Source organism: Oryzias latipes, chromosome 14, assembly GCF_002234675.1.
Source record: "Oryzias latipes chromosome 14, ASM223467v1".
Taxonomy (NCBI): Eukaryota; Metazoa; Chordata; class Actinopteri; order Beloniformes; family Adrianichthyidae; genus Oryzias; species Oryzias latipes.
The window spans coordinates 5780948-5796865 of record NC_019872.2 but is presented as its reverse complement, the minus strand read 5'-3'; the positions used below and the strand labels follow the sequence as shown (position 1 = coordinate 5796865).

The following is a 15918-nucleotide window of genomic DNA, read 5'->3' as shown; positions in this document are numbered from 1 at the left end:
TGCCATGTATTCTTCCTTTAAGAATGAAAAAAATAAAGTTACAATTAGAAACCTGCTGAAAATACCTACGCATTATTGCCATCTACTGGTAGAGTTCCATACATGTTATTAAAATTATTTAATCCACTTTCGTTTTTCCCGATCAACATTTCACACAACTACATATTCTAGATACGCAGCACATTTAAAGGATGTTTTATACATATCTTTTACTGTTGCTATTCCTCTCTGTTCATTGACTATCCTTAAGTTGCATCCATGTTTATTTTTTTCAGTTTTCTTCTTCATTCATTTTCCTTTTCATCAGGGTTTGTGGAGAGAGCGACTACTTTCCTAAAGCGAGGTAGTAAACGCACTGTCATGCATCGTCATGCTGTGTGTGCAATCCAGTGATTGGCTAGCGGCGGACAGGTGGCAGGTGTCTCTGTTAAAGGCTTGGGGGCTTGCATTTAAATTGTTAGAACATCTAAATGTAGGGTGGTGATTTTTGCCTTAAGTTTAGTTTTGGGAATCCATTAATCTCAGCTTATCTGTTTATTTGGTATTGATGTAAAAGAGTGAAAAAGTGCAGAAAAAATTACAATGTACTAACACTCCAAAAATCTTATTTGCACTGCTAATGCATTAAAATAATGTGAAGTAAACCTACTACCCTGTACGCATTAAATTAAATGAAGTTTTTGTCTCATGGAAGTCTTGATTTATCAGCTCTAAAACATAAATGTTACTATGTGTCACTAAAAACATTTAACTTAAAACATTTTTAAGTGATATTAATATGTTTCAAGATGACATTTTTTAATTAAAATATATATTATTGTCTCATTTATGCAATATTTTTAATGTAAACTTGAAGGGCAATCAAAAATAATATTGGATTTCAACAAGAAAAATGATATAATTTCTACAAATACAGCATGAATACACCCACAACTTAAGTCAGTATTGGAATGAGAAATGTAAAAAAAAATAAACAACAATAAAAAAAAACATCCCATTATGTTTTAATATTTTGCAATATAGCTCTGATCAGACTGACGACTCTAGATCAGATTGGGGTGAAAAAAATCACGCATACCCATTTATATTTTAGGATACACCAAAACTAGAAATGACAGTTAAAATATAAGGGTTGAACTAACTGCCGTATGTGTTTTACTGGCGTTATATGAGCTTGTTTTTTTTTTTACTACCGAAAAGCTCATATATGTGCACGTCTGAAGGTTACATCTTCAAATATGTAGAAACCGGGTGAAGAGCCTGGAAAATTGTGCCAAAAAGTGTACATAATAATATGAAACATTATTGAACAGTAATAGTCTTGAACTGCTTCTGTGTTGAAACTTTAAATTGTTGGAATTTTTGGAAGATAGTTTTTTAAACTATGCTTTACTTTTGGTTAAAAGGTCAGAGGCTTCATCCAGAGAGCATATTTCTTTTTATTAATAGTTCATAGTTAACTAATTAATACAGTAGTTTCATTTGTCAGTTAAACATCAGAATGCCATTTTTAGCCCTCGACCTATAGAAGCTTTCTCACGCTACTTCGTTGCTAACGGTGTTGTTGGGGCTTTCTGATTTGTTTTAATCGATTTTCTGAAACAAAATCTTATTAACATCAATTATTCATTTAATCATGTTCACTTCTTCACTGCTTTTTTTTATCTATTTATCTTTTATCTCACTGTCCTTTTTTGATTTGGCTACATTTACATTTGCAAAGGTTCACTGCTGCCTCAAATGTTTGGGAGTCTCCATAATGCAGATCAATGCATTCAGCTTTTGAACTCAACGTTTCCTCAAAATGATCCAAATCATTTACTTTGGGGGAAAAAAAACACAAAAAAATCTCTACAGTTTAACCAAAAATTTCATGTTGTTTTTCACTGCTTTTTTTAAAATTACTAGAACAGCTAATGGAACCAAAAATCATCAATCATGCAAAGTGGAGGCTCCACCTACATTATTGAGACTTCAGTGTCAAGTCCCTCCAAAATATTTCAGAAAGAGTAGAAATAAAAGATAATTAAATATGACTTCTGTTATTTTCCTTTTCTTTTTCTTATGACAGGAGACTCCACCTCTGGTGACGCTCTTCTACTTGACCAGTATGTGGCAGTAACAGACTATGAGAAGCAGGAGAGCTCTGAGATCAGCCTCCGTGTGGGTCAAGTGGTGGAGGTCATTGAGAAAAATGAATCTGGCAAGTGCAGTACATTTTTAAAATTTTTATTTAGCTTACTAACATTATTTTGTCATATTTACTGAATTACCAGTATCATTGCTCAGCGTGGTCTTTACATTGGAAAAAAACCGAAGTAAATATTAGTATGGATAAGTATAGATTAGCAGACTTTTATCCTTTGCTGGATTCCCCCTGAGCCTATTCTGACACAACGGTCTGTTTATTGAACTGCTACCAGAGCACAACTGTTTTCTTTGTTCTCAAAGCCTTTTACATTAATATCATTGATTGTAAATTCATTCATTAATATACGTGATATGATCAGAACAACTGCTTGAGTCTTCTGGGACTTAAGTTGTTATTACTACTATAAAATTCAGATTTTTTTTTTAACTTATTACTTTTAACACCAAATGTAAATAAATGTTCTTAAATGCTTTACAGCTTGTGTTAATCTTAAACAAGTTTTCTATTTTGACAGGAGAGAATTTATCCCCTTTGATGAATCTTTGCGTTTGATTTTTTCTCTTGTAGGATGGTGGTTTGTGAGTTCTGAAGATGCACAGGGCTGGGTCCCTGCCACCTGCCTTGAGGTGCAGGATGACCCTGATGACTTCACACTACCAGGGGAAGAAGGTATGTAAAACTTAACATAGATGTGCTAGGATTTAGCCTAGTGATGCACGATGTTGACTTTTTACAACCGATACCAGATATTTTCCTGCCTCATGTAACCGATACCGATAGTCAACCAATATTTTTTTTAAATAAGAAAAAAATATTAGTAAGTTCATGGTTGCTCATAGAAATAAAACTTTTTAAAAACATAGGCATTCCAGCATTTTACAAACCAAAATGAAAAGACATAAACCACCACTGTAACATTTCGTTTTTTGTTTTTTACTGTGGTTGGATTAATGGGAGATTTGTCATAACAACAAGTAGCATCTCTGCTCTCTGACAGGTTAGCTGTTAGTTTTTTTATCCAGCACATTTGCAGCAGAAGAAAAAAATGCTCACTATCAATCCTATTGCAGGGCGCTGACAGCTATTTCCATGCAAGCTCGCAGTTTTTTTTTTCCAGAATAAGTGCTAACGCTAGCAATGACTAGAGCTTCATATTGCTCCAACATTTCGTGGTGGAGAATTTTTAAATAGCTTGTGAGATTTGTGGTGTTAACCCTTGTGCTATCTTAGATGACCCCACCCTTCCATTGACGTGTTCTCCCTACCATGACAAAGGTGGATAAAGGTGGAAAGATTTCATGTAATCCATGGACACCAGGGAGATTGACAAGGGTTACAGCTGACCTATTTCCCTCTTTGTGACACTTCTGTCGAACAAATTTTGCAAACAGCGAATGAGTCGTTGGTCTCAGGCACAGCACAATAAGCCCACATGGGTGAGAGCTGCGCCATGTTGCAGACAGAGCTCTGTAGTGCTGGCGCTGAGAGATGACGTCACTTACATGAGACAGAAGCCTGCAGGATGGGAGGGATGAGCAGCCCAATGAGTTAATGACTTATATCGCTAGAGGAGACACGCCCGCTTGGGAAGCCTGGCCATTAGGGGCAGAGCTGGACGCCATCTTGGTGAGGTCGTCGGTGCCCTGATGACAATGCTTTCTATAGCCTTTGGTGGCATCCAAGTAGTTTTTATGTAATTTATATATATACAAATATATATATACGTATATATACATACATACATAAATATATATATAGATATATATTTCTATATATACACACACACCCCCACACACACACACACACACACACACACACACATCATTTGTTGCTGTTAGATAAGAGAAACAGTCAGCCTTAAAAGCTCAAACTTTAATGAAAAACGCATAGTTGCAGGACTTCTTACAAATAAAACCTTTTTTACAAATAATTTCTAAACATTTAGAGGTTTTAGATCTCTTTGGCATGTAATTTAAATTATTTAGAAAAGCCCAACAATAAGTAAATAACAAGTTAATAATAAATAATAACAATAATAATAAATCAATAAGTCAATAAATAATAAATCAATAATAAGTCAATAAATAATAATAATAATAGTAAATAACAAATCAATAATAAGTCCAAAAGTCAACAATAGATTTACCCTAAAAAATACAAAAACAAAGAAAAACAATAGATCTACTGATTGGTATGGTGCCAGGTTTAAAGCGAAGAGTCTGGCCAGTCTTATCAAAATCTGTTTCCACAAATGTTTTGAACATAGCCAGACTGTATTGCTAGTTGTTAACCACAGTGATCCATCTGGGTCAGCTCTTTTTATTGCTAAGGCCCACTTTTTCCTTAAGTTGAATCCATTGGAAACCTGCAAGAAAACTTCAGTCACTGAGTCAGAAACGTATAAATCTACATTACTATAATAGCCTAGTCCTAGTATACTGGATATGGGTTTAACACAATAAAGTTTACATTTATGTCAACAGCAAGTTTTACGTACATCATCCCTAAATGTTGATAATAGCCCCACAGCATCATGTATGTCAATATGTGTACTATTAATGAAGCCCCTGCAGCATTAAAAGGAAAAAATGATAGTACTTACCTGTGAAATGTTATGCCTTCCTCCTTCGTGGACACATTTCTCAGATTTTGGCAGTTGAAACCCACACAATGAACTGGCATTTTGCAAAAAATGTGTTCACATGCATGCAATGCAACAGTGACTTGACCTCACCAAGATGGCTGTGCTCTCCTCCCATGAGGAATCACGTGACGTCTCCTCTAGCGATATAACTCATTGGAGAAGACACCTTGGTGGCCCAACTAAATACAGAGTGGTGAGTGAGGAAGCGACGACAGTTTAAGATTTTAGTTATCGGTCCATTTTATCGGAATTATCAGCATGACGTCATAATGTCCAATATCAGCCGAAAGTTATCAGTATCGTGCAACCCTAATTTAGGCATACCGTCTCACAGAGGCGGCGGTGTGGGTACCGGATCGACTCGGGCTGCCAGATCGTCTCGGGGTCCTTCGGGGTCCTTCGAATAATGATGACGTCACACTACTTGATTGGCTATAAGTTGGCACGATGACGTATATGATAGTGATTGGTCAATTTATTCCTTTTGATTATAGTATAATGTCAATATGACAATGTTTTTTTTCTGAGATAAAATAAAAGAAACTGACATTTGGGAGAATTAAACCAGACCAGACACCATAAATAAATATTGTTTTTATACAGTCATACATTTGCTGAAATTGGAACAATAAGTTTATATTCCCAATGGTTCTCCCTTTACAACATAAACAAAACATATTTGTTCTGTTTTTGTATAAAACTACAGTTTGCATTTGGTGTAACAAATAATAATGTCAGACATAACAAACAATTATGTCAGACACCTTAAAATTAAAAATGGCATTTTTAGTTATGAGTGAGAAAAACTTTACAAATGAAACATAAAATCGCTAAGTAGTTTGTCCAATTGGTGTTACCGTAGGGTAACGTCGCTAAGTAGTAAAATCGCTAAGTAGTTTGAGTAGTTTGTCCAACTGGTGTTACCGTAGGGCAGGGGTCGGGAACCTATGGCTCGCGAGCCATATATGGCTCTTTTGATGGTCACATGTGGCTCGCAGACAAATCTTTAATTATGCTTTTTTTATCATTAGTCCAGTCCTTCTCGGGCGCGATGCGATGCCAGAGGCGCGCAGTAGTAGCGGTGCTTAGAGAGAGAAATCTGCGCCAGCGCTATCAGTTACTATTATCTATTATTTCACAGAGTTTGTACCAGCTGGAAACCTGTGAATTGCCGTGCCTAAAACTACGCGCTCCCGTCTCTGAGAAAGAGCGCGCAGTTGCGGGGACGTGTGAGGGAGAAAGCAGAGGGTGGGGGTGGGGGGGACCGGCAGCAGGTGAATCGCGCAGGGATTGTAAATACGTAAAACCCGCTGCCCGTCACTCACTGCAGTGTGTGAGTGTGTGTTTGTCTCCCCGTCTGCATGTGAGCGTCTGCCTCACATCTAAAGAACATTCAGACCTACGATCACGTTTAAAGTCTCAATGCCTGCATGAAGCAGAAACTCACCACGTATCAACCAGACTAGACCATCAGCAAAACTACCACGAGAAATACTCATCATTTATTAGAAACAGAATAACAATGTTATTAAAAAGAATCCACAGACTTATTGTACTTTAAAAATGTTGAAATTACATCAAATGCACACATTCACTTGTATTTTTAGTTTCAAACATATCGTTGCGGTCTGAGTTGGACTGGGTGGCTGTTGGGCCGCGTTATAAGTTCTGGAGTTCATGAAACGCATCAAGCAGAGATCTGATTGGCTCTCAGTTCTGTCGCTCAGCCTGTTGTTAGGTAGTTTGGACCAATGGGGTTCAGCTATGGGCCGAATAAGGGAAATGGGAGGGCTGGAGCGGGAGCAGGTGAATATAAAGTTGGGAGACGCGCTCTCGTCTCGTGTCGACAGGAGAGATTCAGGAGTTGCTGAATTAATTTTACGGCGTTTGTTGTGGTCTACAGTAACCAGAATAAAGAACCTTAAAAGAGGTTAAGTCTCCGTGCCTCAGTGTGGGAAAGGGACGCTACATTATTGTATGGCTCTTTTTAAATTACATTTAAAAATATGTGGCGTTTTATGGCTCTCTTGGCCAAAAAGGTTCCCGACCCCTGCCGTAGGGTGACGTCAACCTTGGTCGAAGGACCCGGAGAAGATCTGGCAGCCCGAGTCGATCCGGTACCCACACCGGCTAATCCCTTCTCTAATGCAAAAGCAGGTGTATGAGATGGGGAAGGAAAGAATGTTTGCTTTATTGTTTATTTGATTTGAAATGGTTTATTGAAAGCAATCAAAGCAAGAATAATCCACAAAACAATCTAATCAGAATTTATACATTCATACAAAGACGTATCAAATTTAGGATTTAGACATTAAATCAAAGATTGCTTGAAAGGGAGAGGAACAAAGCGAAATGATATAATCCCACCCCTGTTCTTATTTTTTTATATTAGACATATAAAAATAAATAAGATATAACTGTTTCAGAAATCTTCATGGCATATATTGATCAAGTATAAAAAAATGTGCAGATTATTTTTTCATTAGAACGATCATGAACATAATTAGACATAACACTATTTTTGAAATCATCATAGCATATGCAGATCAAGTATCAAAAGAACAAGAAGTATCTTAGCAGCGAGTGGTTTTGTTTGCCTTGATACCAAAAGAATGTGTGTTCAAATCCACTGTTTGATCATGAAAATGGGGCTCATTGACTGTTTGACACTTATTTTAGTGTTAAATCCCAAATGCTCCCAAAGCATTGCTCTTAGGCATTAAATAAACTTGGGGAAAAATACATTTTCCACACATATGTTTGTTACAACAAATGGGATTTTAGCCTTAATTTGCTTACTATAATATTTAAAACATCTTTATCATAAAAAGAAGAACAAAGTCCAGATAAACTTCTTTGAAAAAGATCTAACATACATACATACATGCATACATACATAATTTCTTTTTCTCAAGCCATTTTTGGCAAACTTTGTATAAATCTTGAAAAGAGAACATCTATCCATCCTTTAATATACAATAAAAATCATCTTCCAGTTGGCAAACATAAAACTCACTTCCCATTTTGCCCCACCTGCGGTGCCGGGATGTCAGTTCCACGGAGATTCTGGTCATTTCCCAGACATGTGGGTCGACGCAGAACTTTAGGGGATCTATTCAGCACAGGCTTTGGGCAAGGTGGAGCGCACGCCTTTCTTTCTCCCTCTTTATCAAATGTGTGTTTGCTCGCATACATAAACAACTATGTGCATGTTTGCTTGTGTTTACACGTGCATGTAGCAGCATGTTTCTTGCTAATAAATGTAACGTCCTCTCTTCTAATCATGTCGTTTTTTTGTGAGTGTAAAAAAAACAAACATTGATTGCATCTTGTATTAGTGCTTGTTAAATCCCTTTTAAGTCCAATCCTGTAATTTTTTTTCCTGCATTACATAATTTATTTCTGAGGAATGAAGCCTAAAATTGAAGGATATGTAAATACTGATTTGCCTTCATGATTCTGTAGCTTGTGGATTCATCTCTAGCCTGCACCAATAGTTGGGCAACTCCAGAACCTTGATAGTTGTTTTTTAAGCCAATCTGACCCAACATGTACTCATCTCTGACAGATTAGTGTATGAACGTTGACAGATTCTAAAATAGCTTTACTTGGGACCTTAGCATTTAAAATACCATGGAAAACAAAGACATTTGTGGTTAACTGAATTGCTGGAAGGTGTCACAAACGTCATTTAACATTCTCAATGTACCATGTATAATCTTAGAAACTGATGCAACATTTGCACTTTTCCCCCTTCATTTTACTTGTTGGGATGTTTTTTTTTTTTGTTTTGTTTTAGGTTGTAGCATGTACAAAAAATATATAATCATAAGACCAAAAGAAAGCACTCAAAACTGAGATCATCAGATTTTTTTGGTTGACTTTACATTAACAGATTGTAGTAAAAGAAGAAGTGAACAGTCTTGCATAAATGGCATAGTTATGTATTTGTATGTGTCTACATGAAATATTTAATGGGTAAACAAAGCATTTAAATTTACAACTAATAACGTACATTATTTTTTGAAAAAACAACACCTATTTTTTAATGTATACACCACAGAGGTATTACAAATAAACTTATAATCTATCTTTTCTGTATTTGTCTGCCTTTCGTTTATATTGTGTCATCTCATTCTATTTCACCTTGCCTCTATTAGTATCTATCATATATCAAAAACCTTTGTTTGTGGCACTTTTAATAATACATCCTTCGAGTCATTAGTCAAGTATTTTTGCTCTTTAATTCAAACAGTTATGTCAGTGGTAAAGGACTTTGCACCGTGTTCAACTTTGTTTGAATGTAAGGAGGATTTCAGGTAGCAGCTGTAGACAATTTGCAAACATGACATTCATCATTATCCAAGTTTGTGTCCTTCCCTTTCCCCAGCTTTCTCCCTGTATGTGCAATTATTTAAACATTTGGAATCTGCCCACATTTCACTGAAAAAATATAATTGCATGTGACAATGTGTGCCTTTTTTGATCGTCTAGAAGAGAAGTATTCCGTGATTTACCCATACTCAGCCCGGGATCAGGATGAAATTGACCTGGAGAGAGGCATGATTGTGGAGGTTATTCAGAAGAATTTGGAAGGGTGGTGGAAGATAAGGTAATTCATACTATCAATACCTTGCAAGGTATTATTTCTATTAAAAGAATCCATGCAAGCTGTCGTGAAGTGGCTCCAAATGTTAACATTTTAGCGCAAATGTTGTGTCTTTAAAGGTGTATAGATGCAATAATTTTATTTAATTATTTATTTTGCTTCAATGGACATAAGATGACCAACTAAAACACTTATTGTACACTTATGTACCTTTTTAGTGCCCCTAACTGTCGGATGTCATGAAAAGAGTAAATGTTCTCCTGGCAAAAAATCATGAAGCATATTCTTTGATTACCTTAAAGTCCCACGACAACCATATTTTGATCTATTTTAAAAATATTCCCAGTGGTCTTTTCAGTTATGATTATGCCATTTCTATGCTAAATTTAAAAAAAAGTGTTGTTTTCTTGGACAAAGTTTGTGCTACGCAACAGTTTCTCAAAATCAGCCAAATATGTTAAACTTTAATACCATATCAAACTCTTAAAATATCCCTGCTGCTAGAGACTAGAAAACAATTAAAGGACCATTCTCTTTGTAAGAACAATAACATTGAACCTATGTGCAAAAAGGAAACAAAAGGTTGTGTTAATGGCTGCACTGTGCCAGCTTTGTGTTACACATCTTTTCAAAACGAGGTTGCAGGTTTGTTACTGCAACTCTCAAGTCATGCTCAAAACGGAGCTTAGCTCTGTTGTTTGTTTACAAAGTGGATCTCACAGAGATACGACGTAGAATGGAAGAAGAATGCCCACACCCTTCTGCCCCATGAGTGGATGCTCCCTCTCCACACTCAGCCAGAATTCAGGGAGTGTCTGTGCTGTAAACTTCCTCCTCAGGTGGTGGAGTCTGACAGGATTTTAATGAACTGATCCTCCTCAGCAGAACTTAAATCAGCAGGTGCTGCTGCGTTAAATGGATCTCTCAGCCAGTCCTATTGAGAAATATTTGAGAAAGAATCCTTGCAGGGAAGACGTGTACAAAGTGAATGATCCTTTATACAAAGTTTAAAAAATGAAATTAAGGATCATTGACCATGTATCTTCTCAACCTGTAAGGCATTCCCCCCTGGGGGAGCGTGGTTGCACTACATCCTCTTTTTACATCCATTCAGTTTTTTCACGGAGGGGGGGGAATATTTTTCCTTTTTCAAAGGGGGGAAACAAGAGAAAAAGTTTGAGAACCACTGCATTTATATATCCATTTGTGTGCAGGTTGTCTGCAACTGCAATTTTTTAAACACGATTTAGTATCTGCTCCTGATCCATCACAATTTGAATAAAGAAATACTCAGGAATGCAGTTTTAATCTTAAATTCTTTTATACCAGTCCTCCATCATGAGAACATGCAACAGAAATATATTAAAATCATCAAAAGCACTATTTTCATTGGAGTGGGTCTTTAGGTATTTTCAACACCAAAGATTTATATTTTGTCAATTTATTTTTAGTTTACAGAATCTTCAGAGTCATATATTTATATATATATATATATATATGTTTGTCATTTATATGTGCATTTTATATATGTTGTGTCAAATACATACAACAGTATTTTTTTTTTTTAGGTACCAGGGTCGTGAGGGCTGGGCCCCTGCCTCCTACCTGAAGAAATCAGACATTCAAAGCCAGAGACAGTCAGCAGGTGCTGCTGCTCATGCCAGTGCAAATGACTTGGAAGGAATTTCTAAACAAAGCCCACAAAACAATGCAAAGGAAAACAGACTTTCACTTTTCTCAGATAACAACAAAAGTAGTAAGTAAATTTACCGTCTTGTGAGTTTGATCTATTTGGCACTTTTTATTTGTTTCTACCATCCACTTTTGTCCTCACCCAGAAGTGGGATCACGGCACAGACCACCTCCTCGCAGGGATCTTACCATTGTAAGAGACAGCCCAGTTGGGATTCTTTCTCAGACACTGAGTCATGCTATTTGTTCTTTTTTTATGTACCATTTATCTTCCTAAACTTCCTTTCCACAGCCAAGAGGAACAAACTTGCCAAAGCCACCTGTTCCTCCTCTAGTGGAAGAAGAATTCTACACTATAGCAGACTTTCAGACCACCATTCCTGATGGAATTAGCTTCCAAGCTGGAGTGAAAGTTGAGGTTAGTTGGGCCCAGCCTGAAGTTGGTCTACAGCAAAATATCCAAAAATATGAACTAATAGTGTGCTTTTGTTCATTTAAAAGGTGATAGAGAAGAATGGAAGTGGTTGGTGGTACATTCAGATAGAGGAAAAAGAGGGCTGGGCACCTGCCAACTTTATTGACAAGTACAAGAAGACCAGCAACGCGCTGAGACCCAATTTCCTGGCCCCACTGCCCAACGAGATGGAGAAGCTGTGCCTTGAGGATGGTGGTTCTTCAAATGTCACAGACACAGATGACACCTGGTCCAAGCCATTACCAGATGAACCAACCACAGCCCAGGACACACACACCCGGCCTAAACTGAGAGATTGGAAGTCTGGTTTCTCCGGGCCTTTGCCCCCAGCTCCGGCAGCACCTCCTATTGAGGAGAAGCCAGCTTTGCCGCCACGAAGGGAATCTATCAATAAAAGCTTTGAGTTTGAGGGGGTTGAGAAGCCAAGATCAGATCATCCCAAGCCTTTGCCCCCAAAACCACCAGCACCTGGGGTTATAGTGCCCCTTGTGACACCCAAGACAGCACCCTTTAAACCAGACAAACCACCGGAGGCCAAAAAAGAAGATAAGAGCAAAGCACTCTACCTGAAGAATGAAATGGGTTTGGAATGTGGTCATAAGGTCTCTGCCAAAGAGGTTAAGAAGTTTAACCTTAAACCTGTACCCAAACAGCCTCCCAAACCCAAGTCAGATGTGCAGGAAGAAAAACCAGAGGTGGCTGGACCTGCAGTGTTAATGAAAGCCAAGCCAGTAATCAGACCTAAACCTGCCCCAGCTGCTAAGCCAGAAGCCCTGGCTGAGAAAAAAGTAGACATTACCAACCTGAGAAGTAAGTTAAGACCATCAAAACCTTTGGATCAGGGCTCTGCAGAAGGGAACCATCAGAATGAAACAGTAGAACCAGGAAATGGATCCTCCCCAATTCAGATCCCAACTCTTAATTCTGATAAGTCCTCTGATGAGTCCAAAATCACCTCAAAACACAGAAATGCCCTTAGGAAGGACAGCTCATCACCTCCTTCAAAACCAGGAGTCCCCCCCCACAAGGAACCCCCTCAGAGACCCACCATGGGCCCACGCAGACCACCTCCTCCAAAGAAAGCTGAACAATTGGGCCACACTGAAACCAAACCACAGGTTATGAAAGAACCCCAGGAAATCCCCAAGAATGGACTGCCGCAACTCAGCAGACCCCCGCCACCAAAACCCAAGGGATTTCCTCAGCCACCTGCAAGCAAAGAGAAGGATGAGTGCAAGGGGAATAAACTCCCAATTCCACCTAAGCCCCAGTTAAAGAGTGAGAAGCCTGGACCTCCCAAAGACAAGCTTCCACCTTTGCTCAAGGACAGCAGTAAGGAAGAGCTGTATCTAGCTGTGGCGGACTTTGAAGGGGATGAGCAAACGTCCAGCTTCAAGGTTGGCACAGTATTTGAGGTTCTGGAAAAGAACAGCAGTGGTTGGTGGTTCTGCAAAAATGTTGGAGAAGATAGTGAGGGCTGGATCCCTTCAAATTACCTGAGCAAGAAACCCTAAGTAGGAAACATGCTCTTAAAAACACAAAACACAATATTTTCCTGCCATGTAGTAGTTCTTATTTATAGGTACCTTTTTCTAAACTTGATTCAACATAATAATACATTCTACTAACTGAACCAGCAATACCACATGACCTCTTTTGGTTGTTGTGAGCTTTACTTCTCTTTATTTCATTGATTTTCTTGGCTTGTCAGTCATACTCTCTCTTGTATGTCTTTGCTCAGGCCAGACACTAAAGGAGCAGTAACACACTTGCCTTTTCTGACGCAGTGCCTCAATGCTATGCTCAAAGTGCTTCAGTGTTCGGTATGCAGCCGTAGCTTTAGTGATTCTTAGAATTAGTTGACTGCAAAGTTGGAAAAAAAAAGGGGAAAAAGATTCAGCCAAAGATTCAAAACTAATACCAAATCCCTAAAGGTTGAACTCAAAAAGTTCTCCTTGATTTTCTAGTATTAGTAGAAATGTCATCAAATACTCTTTAGCCAAGTAGATGTGTGCCGTCTGATGAACAAGCAAGACACATATTCATTATAAATAATTTACAATTGCTTTCTTTTCCCTGTACTGACTTAATATTCAATATTGCAATGATTTGTAACAGATGTGCACTTTTCTTGAGGTCAGTTCAGGTGAGTTAAGAGGGCACTTTGCAGAGCGTACAGGTGTACTAAGAAAGTACAGACTGCATTTAAGTCTCTTGCAAGCCATTTCCTTTGGCAAGGTTTTAATATTTTTTTATAAATTTTACTTTCTTGTAATTAATTATCCATATTAGTCCTTTGTTACAAGAGGAGGGAAATAGGTGAGAAATAGTTAACAGGTTAAGGAGAAGGAGTTTGTCAAAGTATTTTCAAATGTTCCACATCTTGAAATGAAATCTGTAAAATGTGAATTGCAGAGCACATCTAGCCATAAAAACAGGATTTTCACTTATGTGTGCAATCATTTACAGTATTGTAAGTGTACAGGCTGTTAACTCAAGTTTGGTGCTGGGATTACGGTATACAAAGTTGTGACCATTGTCAAAAGATGTTTTACATGAATGCTTGACTGGTTTCAAGCATGGTCAGTATGACAAATGTTTTTTTTATTGTACAGTTCAAGTCATATCTTAACTGATTTTTTTAAATATTATCCATGTAGTATTTTCTTTTTAGGACTAAATAAACAAAAGCTGAAATGTGGTCATTATTGAGCTAAACAAAACATCTCATCACTTAAGAATTTGGTCAAACAGGCTTTTATCTCAAGTAGTTCAATATGTATTGGTTCAAATTACAGACAAGGCTAGAAGCTGTAGCGGATACAGTTGTGCAACTAGTTGCTATAATTTTCTACATTTTATACAGATGACTAGAAATGGGAAACAAGGAATCTATAATACCATCTGAACAAAATCTTTGGAATGGATTAGAACATTAAAATACAATAAATGTGTATGCATTGTCATTTCAGTATTGTAACTGATTGTTCTTTTTTATATAATTTTCATTTCCAGTCTCCGTTTTGAGTCAATAAATAAATGAGATTTTCCACATGCCATGTTTCTATTTCTTCTTATTTGATGCCATATATTAAAAATGTTGAAAAATGAGAGATTTAAAGGTTTCCGCAGTGCAAATAAAGAACATCAAACATTTTCAGATTTACTTTTTAAGTGTTTCTTTGACAAAAAGAAAACAAATGAAACAAAATGACCCCACTGCTATTTATTAGTGAAGCCCTTTGCTGCTGCCTGTGATTTAGAGGAAACATTCTTGCTATGATGGCTTTAAATTTACAAAAAACATTACATTTTTATTAAAAAAAAAATCCTTGAGATTAGAGATTAAGTTGCTACAATTATGGCAAAAATCACATCATATATAATGTAGCAACACAGTTCAAAATGTTTTAGCTCAGGCTGCTCTAACATTTTTAAAAAATAATTTAATTAGCTTAAACAAAGTGAGTTTTTGCTTTGAAATCATTTTATGGAAGCAGATTTTCTTAACATGATCAATCGAGAAAAGAAATCATCCTAAAAATTGACAAATAGCTACATGTTCCATGCTAGCACTATAGCTGGCCTAAAAAAATATTTTTTTTTATATATAGCAAACATTAAGTATTTTCTCTTAAAAATAGCAATTCTACTCCGCAAATTATGTTTACCTTTTCAGTTTTTCCGTTCCTCGTGATTTTTTAATAAATGGTGTGCTTGTATCTTGTTTGAAATTTTGGCGGGACTCCGTGACTAGCTTAGTCGTTTTTACCATTTTTACAAAATGACCCCACTGCTATTTCTTAGTGAAGCCCTTTGTTGCTGCCTGTGATTTAGAGGAAACATTCTTGCTATGATGGCTTTAAATTTACAAAAAACATTACATTTTTATTAAAAAAAAGAATCCTTGAGATTAGAGATTAAGTTGCTACAATTATGGCAAAAATCACATCATATATAATGTAGCAACACAGTTCAAAATGTTTTAGCTCACGCTGCTCTTCTAACATTTTTAAAAAATAATTTAATTAGCTTTAAAAAAGTGAGCTTTTGCTTTGAAATCATTTTATGGAAGCAGATTTTCTTAACATGATCAATCGAGAAAAGAAATCATCCTAAAAATTGACAAATAGCTACATGTTCCATGCTAGCACTATGGCTGGCCTAAAAAATATTTTTTTATATATATAGCAACCATTAAGTATTTTCTCTTAAAAATAGCAATTCTACTCCGCAAATTTTGATTACCTTTTCAGTTTTTCCGTTCCTCTTGATTTTTTAATAAATGGTGTGCTTGTATCTTGTTTGAAATTTTGGCGGGACTCCGTGACTAGCTTAGTCGTTTT

At 36.9% G+C, this 15918-nt stretch overlaps 1 protein-coding gene across 8 annotated transcripts in view; it reads left to right on the top strand.

Moving 5' to 3' along the window:
• Positions 1 to 14626, top strand: part of sh3pxd2b (SH3 and PX domains 2B) — a 43363-nt gene extending 28737 nt beyond the window's left edge. For 4 of the 8 annotated variants that reach the window (XM_023962838.1, XM_023962837.1, XM_023962839.1 and 1 more), the window contains exons 8-16: positions 308 to 343; positions 2072 to 2203; positions 2720 to 2821; positions 7850 to 7933; positions 9291 to 9408; positions 10974 to 11161; positions 11244 to 11290; positions 11390 to 11515; positions 11599 to 14626. In XM_023962838.1, the coding sequence (XP_023818606.1) occupies positions 308 to 343; positions 2072 to 2203; positions 2720 to 2821; positions 7850 to 7933; positions 9291 to 9408; positions 10974 to 11161; positions 11244 to 11290; positions 11390 to 11515; positions 11599 to 13086 (2321 nt within the window). In that variant the 3' untranslated portion in view covers positions 13087 to 14626. The remainder of the gene's footprint in view (positions 1 to 307; positions 344 to 2071; positions 2204 to 2719; positions 2822 to 7849; positions 7934 to 9290; positions 9409 to 10973; positions 11162 to 11243; positions 11291 to 11389; positions 11516 to 11598) is intronic. The other 4 variants (XM_023962842.1, XM_023962841.1, XM_023962843.1 and 1 more) reach the window with 3 other exon arrangements.
• Positions 14627 to 15918: the final 1292 nt, after the last annotated feature.